Consider the following 11322-nt stretch of genomic DNA (forward strand, 5'->3'; position numbering starts at 1 on the left):
GAACATACACAAAAAATGAATGAAGAACTACTGTGAGAGGTTATGGTTACTTGCATCCTTTTTATAGAAGAGAATGGAGGTTAGGGTTGGTAGAAAAGGAATAAATTTCTCAACAAGAAGAGCTAGTTTGTGACCAAGATATGATGGATGAACAGAATGAATTCGACCAAGATTTCAGAGATGAATTTACTGAGGGAGCGTATTTTTCTGAATCTGATCCGTCAGAAGATACCCTTGAAGCTGCTTATGTGGTTGACTCCTTCCAAGACATTACAACTTTGAATTTCAGTGAAAATTGTGTAGAAGAAATTGGTAAATATCACTTTTCTACTTTGCAGCTTGCATTTCATTTTTATCTGAAGAACTCAAAGTAGAAGGGTTTTAGTGCAAGGAAAAGTAAGACTTTCAAGAATAGTATTGGTGAGATTTACAAACAAAAGTTTGTATGTCATAGACAAGGATTTAGGGAGGAGAAGTATTACACGATGAAAAAAAGGAAGAAAGAGCCTAGATTGGAAATAAGAACTGGATATGAAGCCCGAATGGATGTTAAATTTGTACCTGAAACTCGAAGGTGGCATATCTTTTATTTCTCTAACGAACACAACTATGATCTATTGGATACACAATTCAGTGCTATGTTGCCTGCCCACAGAAAAATTTCAGAGGCAGATATTATGCAAATGATGAACATGCTAAAGTCCGGGATTAGCACTTCACAGATATTTGGTCTTCCAGCTAGTCAAGCAGGCGGGTATAAATTTGTCGGCTATGGTCCCAGAGATATGTACAATGAAATTGCTCGGCAAAGGCGTCAAGTTCCTGGTGATGCAGCACAGGTGTTGAAGAAGTTGGAGGATATGCAGTTGAAGGATCCACAATTATATTTCAATGCATGTTATGATTCAAGAGATTTGTTACGTAACTTGTTCTGGTCTGATGGGATTAGCCAACTAGACTACCAACTCTTTGGGGACGTTATTGCTTTTGATGCTACGTATAAAAAGAACAAGTATAGTTGTCCATTAGTCATATTCAGCGAGGTTAACCACCACAACCAAACAATTGTTTTTGCTGCTGCCCTAATTGTGGACGAAACTACTGATACATATATTTGGCTCCTTCGTCAGCTCATGTTTGTAATGAAGGGTAAGACCCCAACCTCAATAATAATTTATGGGGCCATGGCGATTAGTAATGCGATAAGAGATGTATTTCCCGAAGTCAGACATAGATTATGCACTTGGTACCTTATTCGAAATGCGACTAGCAATGTTGGAAATCCATCGTTTACATCTAAATTCAGGAAAATCATGTTGGGAGACTACGAGATTCCCGTGTTTAAGCGTAAGTGGGTTTAGCTTGTTGAAAAATTTGGCCTTGAGGATAAGCCGTGGGTGAACAACATGTATAAAGAGAAGCATATGTAGGCTACTGCATATATAACAGGTAAGTTTTTTGCTGGCTTTAGAACTACCTCAAGATGTGAAGGTCTACACTCAGTTGTGGTAAGGTATGTGGGGTCGCGGTATGATTTGACAAGTTTTGTAGAGCATTTTCAAAGGTGTGTTGCACACTTGCGCTTTAAAGAATTTAATGCTAATTATGAATCTACACCTGGGGTGCCCGTCATGCAGACCTGTATAGAGCTGCTAGAGAGATTTGCTGCTGAGGCATACACTCATGAGACATTTCTATTGTTTCGGCCATTTCTTTCTAGAGCTGGATCAATGCAGGTGCTAAACATAGAGAATAATGATAATTGCTCGAAGTACATTGTGTATAAGCATGGGAGGCCCGATTTTTTGTGGACCCTTGAATTTCGTCAAGAAGAAATGATTTTCATGTGTTCTTGTTTAAGAATGAAGTCATTTGGAATTCCTTGCGAACATATTGTGAAATTTCTAGTTCACAGAGACATTTGTGTGATTCACCGATCATTAGTGTTTGATTGATGGACAAAGAAGGTGAAATCAGTACTCAATGATGCAAGTGTGGTCACCAGGGATGCTAGGAGTATGCATGGGCCGGGTGAAACTGGGTTTGATGTGACCCAGACCCGACCCAAAATATATAACGGGTCTATTTATTAGACCCGAACCTGGCCCTAGACCCGATGAAACCTATACACTTTCGGGCCACGATTATACAGGGTGAAAACCGGGCCGTTAACATTATATTACCTTGATACCTTCTTATAAGCTAGCATGTGAAAATATCTAAATTTTCAAGACTCCAACCATTATTTGACATGGTAAAATTCACTTAGAAACATATAACAAGAACCAACTCTTCTCTAAAATTAAAGTATAACTATAATCAATACTAATATTGTCTAATAACACCAAATATTTAAATCAATATAAATAACACAATATTATGCATTAGTCTAAAATCTTATGCATTTTAAACATAAAACATTAACTTATAGTTTTATAATAACTAATAACATAAAATATTAAGGTTTACAATACTTAAATTCCACATAAGAATAGCCATCATCCATTACTAATGACACAAAATATTAATTGTGTATGATGATCGGGCCACCGGGCCGAGTTTGGGTGACCCGAGGCATGGCCCGGACCCGACCCGAATAATGACCGGGTCTATTTTTTAGACCATTATCCGGCCCTAGACCCGATAAAATCACACCAAATTAGCCCCTAAAGTGTTCGGGGCCGGGCCGGGCCATGCACACCCGTAAGGGATGCTGTTGTTATTAGTCGTCAAAGTGCCTTGATGGAGTTTTCTAAACAATTGGCTGCTGTTGCTGCTAAATTCCCAGAGAGATTTGAAGAGACACGTGACATTATTATGGGGTTGTACTCATCTTACAAGGTTGTAGACGAAGGCACTAATCAGCCTTAGTCAGGTGTAGCTAAAAGTAGCAATCCGTATGTGCATCAAACCGATATAGGCTCAGGACAATCATCTAAGAAGAAGCGACAATGTTGTAGTATTTGTCAAATGGAATGACATAAGAAGACAACATGTCCTTGGCAAAAGGACATTGACAACAACGTTATAGAAAATAAAGCTAATGGTTCAGATAATGGCGACATGTATACCGAACCGACGGCTGATTTAGATAGTGATAATTAGCAACCTCCATGAACTTAATATTTTTGCGTAGAGAATCACTTATAGTGCTTATATTTTTTTTTAACTATATTAACGAAATTTTCTATATTCTTCCAATATTCGTGCTTATGTTTTTTAGATGAAATAATTGTCAAATAAATCTTGGTTAGACAATAATAAATTAATAATTTATTTAATTCATAGAATTATTAATTTATATAATTATTCTTAATAAAAATTTTACAAAAATTATTGGCATTGACAAACTGGAAGAACCAATGTCGTTTTGCGTTTTGTATTAAAAGAAAAATGGGAAAGCGAGACCTCTAGCAACCTCCTTCTTCTCTCAATTCTCACCCTCTCAAATGAAGCTCTTTTCCCCCCAAAAAACCCTAACAGTAGCCTTCATCGCTGCTGGATAGAGGAAGACACTGTCGCTGTCCATCACGCCGTTATCGTTCCTCAACTATCCAAAACCCATGTTCATTTCAACTCCTCTCAACTCTCACTCTCTCAAACGAAGCTCTCTTCCCCCAAAAAAAACACTAGCTTATCCGCCGCAAGGAGGGGGACATTATCACCGTCCATTGCGCCGTCGTCGTTCTTGAGCCCTCCAATCCTATTCACTCCAATCGCACTTCTTCGTCAAACTCGGTCTCTCTCACTCAAGCCAAGCAAGAAACACAAACACCCCCTTCTTCGTCAAAATCTGGTGTTGGTCCAACTTTGAATTGCTCTGCATTTCAAAACCTAGGTCAAAATTGCCCCTAGGGTTTAGAGGAAAAGCCCTAATTTGGTGGATGCAATGGAATCTGTAAAGCTTGCTGATTTTGAATTGGCAAAGGTGAAAATCTTCCTCAGTTTATACTTCACTGTTTAGTTTGTTATTTTGTTTCTTTGTTATTTCAATTTCAGTTGATTCAGTTGCTTTACATATTAATTTTCTTATACTGCTTTATTAATTCAGGCAACCAAATTGAACAACATTAAATCATGCAGGGGGACATTATTGTGGATGGTTCCTGAGGTTTGAACTCTCTTGATTCTTCAATTAGTTTGCTTAATTGCTGGATGAACAGCTCTAGGTTGAATTTCCATTTTTCTTCAGCTGTGGACCAAACGCAGAAGAAATATATTTGTCAGATAGTTATCGAGAGCTGCTTGCATTTTACATGAATGCTTACTTTTCTTATTTGAGAAGCTTAAGCAATGAAACTATGCATGTTGGAAGAGTAGCAGATTTTTTGTTCATACAGTCTCTTATCCGTATAGAAAGGCATAATTTTACACTCCCAAGAAGTTTTTTGGATAACTTAGCTATGGGTCATCTTCTTTTGGATGAGTGTCTATTGTTGTATTAAATTCTTACTTTCCTCTTATGTTTGAAGAGGAAAAATCCTTATGGATTTGAAACTAAAACTTTACCTTAAGCTTACCAAAATTTCTACATTGATTTATAGCTTTATAGTTTCTTGATAACATCATTATTGAATATGAGGCTGAAATATGCAGGCTGTGAAAAGAAAGAACCAAGGTTATGGGCTTCTAGCTGATATGTGGAGTTTGGAATGCACTGTACTGAAAATGTTAACAGGCAAACTTCCATATTTAGAGTTTGAAAGTGTATGTCATATTATTTCCCTTTCATTAAAGAGTTATAATATAATCAGTCTTTGCCTCTTCTTTTTTGTCTGAAGCAATTTTCATATTTTCAGTTTTGATTTTAGTTCCTATTTAATCTATTCCTATAAAGTTTGTTTTGGCCTCTTATTAGTAATTGAACAGTTCATGCTTATGCCTATTGATCAAAATTCTGAGCTCCAGATCTTATGTTGTAAATAACTACTATATTTTGTTGGGAGATATTGATGATTGCTATAGATATATAATAACATGAATATTTTCCATTAACTGATTAGTTGCATAACTGCATTTTTTTGCTATAGATTTTTATTAGTCTCTCAACTTTTGATTTCTTCTGACAACAGATGCAGGCATTATATAGAATTGGAAAAGATGAGTGTCCTTCTATGCCTGATTCTCTTTCAATGGGTGCCAGAAAAAGGCTTATGCTTCGGTGGGGTTTTTATGTGATTGCTAATATTCATCATGGGTGACATGGCTAGTCTCAATAGGATAATGTATATAAGGGTTGAATGGTAGATTTTTTTTAGTGTGAAATATTGATTGACGGTGTAGCTATTTTCTAATGCAACATGTATGCTTCTGCCTCAATATTCATGGTGATGAGGAGGAGGATCAAAAGCATGATGATATTGATTCCATGGATGAAGATGATGAAGCTACTCAAGAAGATTCTGTTGAATGGTAGTGGGAAATGGGGTGTATTTAATAAGTCTTGTCTTTTTGTCCCCTGAATATTTAATTAGGTGTTGTTAGATATATATAAAAATTAGTGTCAATGATGAGAACAAAGAAAAAAATCACTAAGTCTACAGAGTTCTATTTAATATTTGAAAGTGGTTTTGCAGCTGAGGATGCAGCTACAAAAATGCAGAAGAGGAGATCGATGGAGTTCTTAGATGGAAATGAAAGAAATACATTGTTTGTTATGTTAAATAAAATATTTTTCATTTTTTTCTCACTCAATTTTCTTATTCTTTTCCTATTTTCACTTCTAATTTTCAATATAACGATTAATCAAAATATCAAGGAATACGCTCTAATAATTATAGGATTTGAGGAAAAAAATTGTTTGAGTGTGATTATTGAATCCATTTGTCTTAGTAAACTTGTAATCTACAACTACTTTTGATGTTTGAACGGTTAACATAAACCATTGTAATAAATACCTCTAGTTAAATTTGCTAGTTTGTATTTGACAATTTCAATCACATTTGCATCAAGAATATTATAGTATCGGTTAATAGATTTCTTGTAATCTCTATTAGTGAAAATTTCTTATGATTTTGTCATTTTATACTTCAATAAATTTAACGTACACCTCACAAATATAAATAAGACTAAAATATGCCTTACAAATATAAGAGGATTTAAGGAAAAAAAACCCTTTGTGGCTTGAAAGATCATTTATCATATTAGTTCAAATCTTGAATATATGAAAACATAAAAATAGAATGCAAACAAATAAAAAAATGAATTTTTTTAAAATAAATTACTTGTATAAAATAAAATATAATTCACAAGACATAATATTTGTATGGTATTGTTGCTGAAATAATAAATAAAAATGACATTACTTCATCATAAAAATATGAGTTTTTTAAACTAAAATATCTATATAGTGCATAGAAATACAAAAAAAAATTGTAAAAGCCAAAAAGCAAAAAATATATATTTAAGAAGTCATTGAAAAAAAAAACTAAAGAAGTACATCCACCAAACCTAACAAATAAATACTCAATAACCAAAGTATTATAATTTATCTAGATTACTACTATTATCTTTACATCTCATAGTTTGTGTGCATATTCCAAAACTCATTGGCCGACGCTATAATTCGTTACTTCTTCTGGTTGATCCGACTCTTGAGTAAATGCACAGCAGTTATCATGCGAATATCATGATCCTCAAGTTGGAATTTATTTATTATAAATTAGTACAAAAAATAGGGATTAAATATGAGAGATTTGTTTTGGCTGCTCACCTTATTGTTACCCGTTGGTTTAAACTCAAAAGTCATATCCATCCACTTCATTACCCAAGTTGCAGAGTTCCAGCTTGAACTATACATTGAGGCATATCTTCTACCCTTTTAATTTTGTAGTCATGAAATTGTTTATTATACTCTTGAATGCCATCATCCTTGTAAAAGTTCGACATGATAATGTGCTCCAGTACGTTTGCCTGATTTCAATTAACTAGTTAAAGATTAAAAATAAAATATCAACAAATAAACTTAAAAAAATTTATTGATAACACGTTCACGATAGTGAATTCTGTCATCATTAAAATGGGTGTCCAAGTGATAGATTGTGCAATCGTCAACCGAGATTACCATTTGATACCAGTGGTCACCCTCTTGAATAGAAACATATATCTAGACCATAAAATTTGTCCGTGAGTTATGTACGTTGATAAGGAAAAACTATATTCAACAAAGAATATCCTAAAAAAATCTTACAAATTTTAAATCAGCAATAAGTTGCATAAATTTATAAATAGGCATTGCATCTTCTGCTTTAAATGTATCTTGCTGAAGACATCCACCTAAAAATATTAATGTATTCATATAATTGTTAATACATGATAAATCATGGTTCTTTATTAGCATTATATTTATAACTTATAATCAGTAAAATTATCTTGATAGGTGTTATAAAATATACCACAAATCTCGATGGAAGTTGCCATGTTGTCTTGAAATTTATATCAGATTGCTCATCAGTGCATCTCAGTGACACTAATTCAAGAATCTGAACCATAATCCAAATATATTACTAGATTGTGCGGAAAAGCAAATCTAAATTAATTAATAGATGATTTGTGTACCTTATCAATAATGGGTCTGTCAGGTACGAAATGATCAAAGTCTGATCTAGTAGCTCTGATTGTGTCTGTTACCACAAGTTTTTCACTGTATTAATTAAAAACTAAAACACATTAGATGGGTCCTCATTGATCGACAACATGGATAATATCAAATTAACTTACGATGAATCTAGCGAGGCTGAAAATGCATATACACAGGCCTTTATCTGATCTTTCAAAAGACGCATGGTTGGAGTTGGCATAAATTCACACTTCATTAACAAGGTTTAACACAAAAGTATTAGTAATACTCATTGTAGACTAGATAGTTAATTAGCACTGCTCATAACAAACTAGATAATTAAAGATTCATGCCTAAGAGGTAATTACGTTGGTAATGGAAAAGAAATAAACAGGTCTTCTATAGTCTTTTATGGGTTTGCTCAGTGCATAAGACACCTTGAATTTATTGAATGATTTGGGCTCAATCTTTGGCTTTCTAACTCCGCCTGGGAGAGTGAACGGTAATTTTTTCTGTATCCCCATAATAGTCTTACCCTAAGAAAAAAAATAGGTTAGTAAACACTTATTATCATGTTAGGAATATACTAATAAATATGATTATGAATTTTACTGCACATGCATATACCTTTGATATATTTTTCTTTTTCATTGCAGCTCTTACAGTTGGGAATACTGGTTTGTCTATATTGATTTTGATGTTAAACGCATCATCATGAGTGAAAGACCCCTTATCCAGCTCAATAAGATCATCTTCATCATCTGATATAGTAGTATGAATATCAATATCCGAACTCTTAGCCTTCAATCGATTTGGAAATGGATGTCTCTTTTGTGAAGAAAATTTGGTTGGAGTCTTGAAATCATTGTTCAGATTCAGTTGTGTCATCATTGTCTCAATGCGGCTTATAGATTCAAGTATTTTATCAATTTTTTCGTCTCGAGCCATGTTTGCAACTCTCATTGACTGCAAAAATTCTAGGTAAAATAACTCTATATAAATGTAAAAATACAAAAAGAGTGATGGTTGTTCTGATAAAATTGTCAATGGAAAAAAACCAAAATTTCTCTAATCACAACTAATAGCAAAAATTTTTTTATAATATATAAAATGTATTACATAATATAAATTGCATAACTATTTGCCAACTTAAATTACATGCATGCTAAGGAGGACCTCTTCCACTTTAATAGACAATTCTTCACTTTTATTTAGATCCTTGTTCTAAATAACATCGTCATTGATAACTAAGTCATCCTGTACGTAGAAAGACAACATAAAAGATTAAATAACTCATAATAAATTCTACTAAAAAATAAAAATCCATTACGTTTTACCTTAGCATTGGGAACTATAGTTCCAATTTTAACAACTAGATCAATTGTGATAAGATCACAGTCTGTAGCCAGTGACATATTCTGTGTATTACATGCATCATTGGGCACTAAATCTTCGTTAAGAGGAATATCCATGATTATTATCAATTGAAGAATATTGTATGAGTAAATTTGGTTGCATGGCAAATATTTAAAATAATTTGTCAAAGTATAAGAAATTAGTCGGAATGAGCACATATATATACACCTAATAAGGATAGTTAAATTTCAATTTTATCTTTTTTTTTTTAAACTAAGTGAACAATTCTAAAAATTTTCATGTTATCTTATCTTTTGGTTAAAATCAAATACAAATTGAATTTTATCTTGATTTTTATTTTAAAATTTAACAAAGTAATTGGACGGATTAGTAATACTTAAATAAAAACAGGAACAAACCATTTTATTAATATTATCATGGAAAACATGAGGAATCTAGTTGAATAGCACTATACGTGTTCAAGCACTTACCAATCGATTGAAACAATAATTGAGGATACTTCAATCGATTTTATTAACAAAACAATCGATTAAATCAATAATTGAGGATACTTCAATCGATTTCACTAACAAAACAATAGATTGAATGCATACGCAAGAGGATTGCAAGCTTTCTTCAATCGATTGGTTTCCTAATTCAATCGATTGAATGCATATCAATTGATTTTAAGAACAACTGAAACAATTTCAAGCCCGTGAAACAGATTTCTTTATTCTTTGACACATTTTTTCATGGTCCAGGCCTTGGGATGATGCCCCTTGGATTTGTGATGCCTAGATTAGTGTATAGAAGATCAATTATTTCTCCTTGATGATTGATAGCTTCAGTTTTCCTGTCTTGACGCTGCCTCATCTCAGCAAATTGTCCCTCAATGTATAATCTTATGCTTTGCAATTCATCCATCAAATCTCGCATTGTTGGCGAAGGAGGTGATGGTGGTGGGAATTCCTAGGGTTGTGCTTGCACCTCAGGGTCTTGTGGTTGTCCTTGGATCTGAGGTTCTTGGGCATCCGGATCTCTTCCCATCTGTCTTAGAGTGTTGTCATCAATCTTGGCTACATTACTCAAGACCATACTTTTCTCTTCACTCAAGTCAATTCCAAGCCATTTGAAAATCTTGGTCCATTGGTAAGCATATCCTAAACCAACACTTGATTTTTCTCTCTTCATTTCAAGCATATGATGAACCATAAAATAAAGCAAGTTTATCTCCTTTCCCGTCACCATAGCCCAAAGCACTAGAATATCTTCGTTAAACAAGATTCCATGATTATGTTTTCTTGGAATCAACATGTATGAAAACAAATACATCAATATACGCTGCTCATTATCCAAACCACTACAACTTATATTACTTCTAACATCCATACGTGGATCCTCATACTGCAGACTCTGCAAACCAACCAATCTATTATATTCACCCCATTTCTCATCTGCCGTAATGCCTCCAGTAAATTTTGCCCCGTGATAAACTAAATTCCATTGTTCAGCTAATTGTTCTAAAGTAACTCTATAATGCCGTGACCCTAAATCAAACTCAATCAACGGCATTACTTCCTCACCCTCTTCATCAGTTTCAAGAACAACATAATTTAAAGTACTATAAACATCCCTAACCAAGTGGGGATAATAATCATCCTTAGTTTGTACAAAATCAGTCAAGTGCTGTGTTTGCAAAGTATTCCAGACCAAATTATAGTGTCTATCATGAATGAAATCGGCTGTTATGTACCTAGGAGGAACAATTGCCCTTAACTCGAACTTCTCCACATAGTTGTTCAATGCCCTCGGAGACGGCAGCCACCTTAACATGTAATGGGATGAAGCAACTAGTCTAGTGGATGCAGAACTTTCACCCTCAATCCTAGCTCTTTTGGCGTTTTTATTTCTGGCCATTTTGGGGATATTGGTTCGGTGGATTTTGTAGGGATTTGGATGAAGATTAGTAATATGTATGTAGTTTGAAGTGGATGTTGGTGAGATTGGAGAAGAAGTAGAGAGAATTTTTTTGGATTTAGAGAGAGAATAGAGGTTATGCAGAAATGGTGTTGTTATGTTTAAAAAGGAGAGGGAGACTGAATACGCATGGTTACCATGCTTAATATAGAGCGCATTTCAAAATTCAATCGATTGGATTATCATGCCAATCGATTGAATGCAGAAAAAAATCTATTTACGTCACATTTCAATCGATTGAATACTCATACCAATCGATTGAATTGAAATATATCATTAGTCACGTACAAACTTCAATCGATTGTATTATATATCATACCAATCGATTAAACTTTCATATATCATTCTAATAGCATAAGTCAATCGATTGGGTAACATAACCAATCGATTGAATTAACTAAACCCATATTGCTTTGATGATTTCAATCGAT

General features: G+C 33.8%; 1 protein-coding gene across 1 annotated transcript; it reads left to right on the forward strand.

Moving 5' to 3' along the window:
* LOC107647255 (protein FAR1-RELATED SEQUENCE 5-like) lies at nucleotides 486-5416 on the forward strand. The gene is made up of 6 exons (XM_016351352.1): nucleotides 486-1347; nucleotides 1450-1736; nucleotides 4052-4111; nucleotides 4597-4707; nucleotides 5073-5197; nucleotides 5284-5416. Exons 1-6 carry the CDS (start codon nucleotides 486-488, stop codon nucleotides 5414-5416), a joined length of 1578 nt encoding a protein of 525 aa, XP_016206838.1.

Source organism: Arachis ipaensis, chromosome B06 (assembly GCF_000816755.2).
Source record: "Arachis ipaensis cultivar K30076 chromosome B06, Araip1.1, whole genome shotgun sequence".
Classification (NCBI taxonomy): domain Eukaryota; kingdom Viridiplantae; phylum Streptophyta; class Magnoliopsida; order Fabales; family Fabaceae; genus Arachis; species Arachis ipaensis.

Coding starts and splice junctions, on each gene's coding strand:
- LOC107647255 (XM_016351352.1), top strand. CDS start 486: ATGAAAAAAAGGAAGAAAGAGCCTAGATTGGAAATAAGAACTGGATAT. Junction 1,348..1,449: donor CGAGATTCCCGTGTTTAAGC/GTAAGTGGGTTT, acceptor CATATATAACAG/GTAAGTTTTTTGCTGGCTTT. Junction 4,112..4,596: donor TATTGTGGATGGTTCCTGAG/GTTTGAACTCTC, acceptor TGAAATATGCAG/GCTGTGAAAAGAAAGAACCA.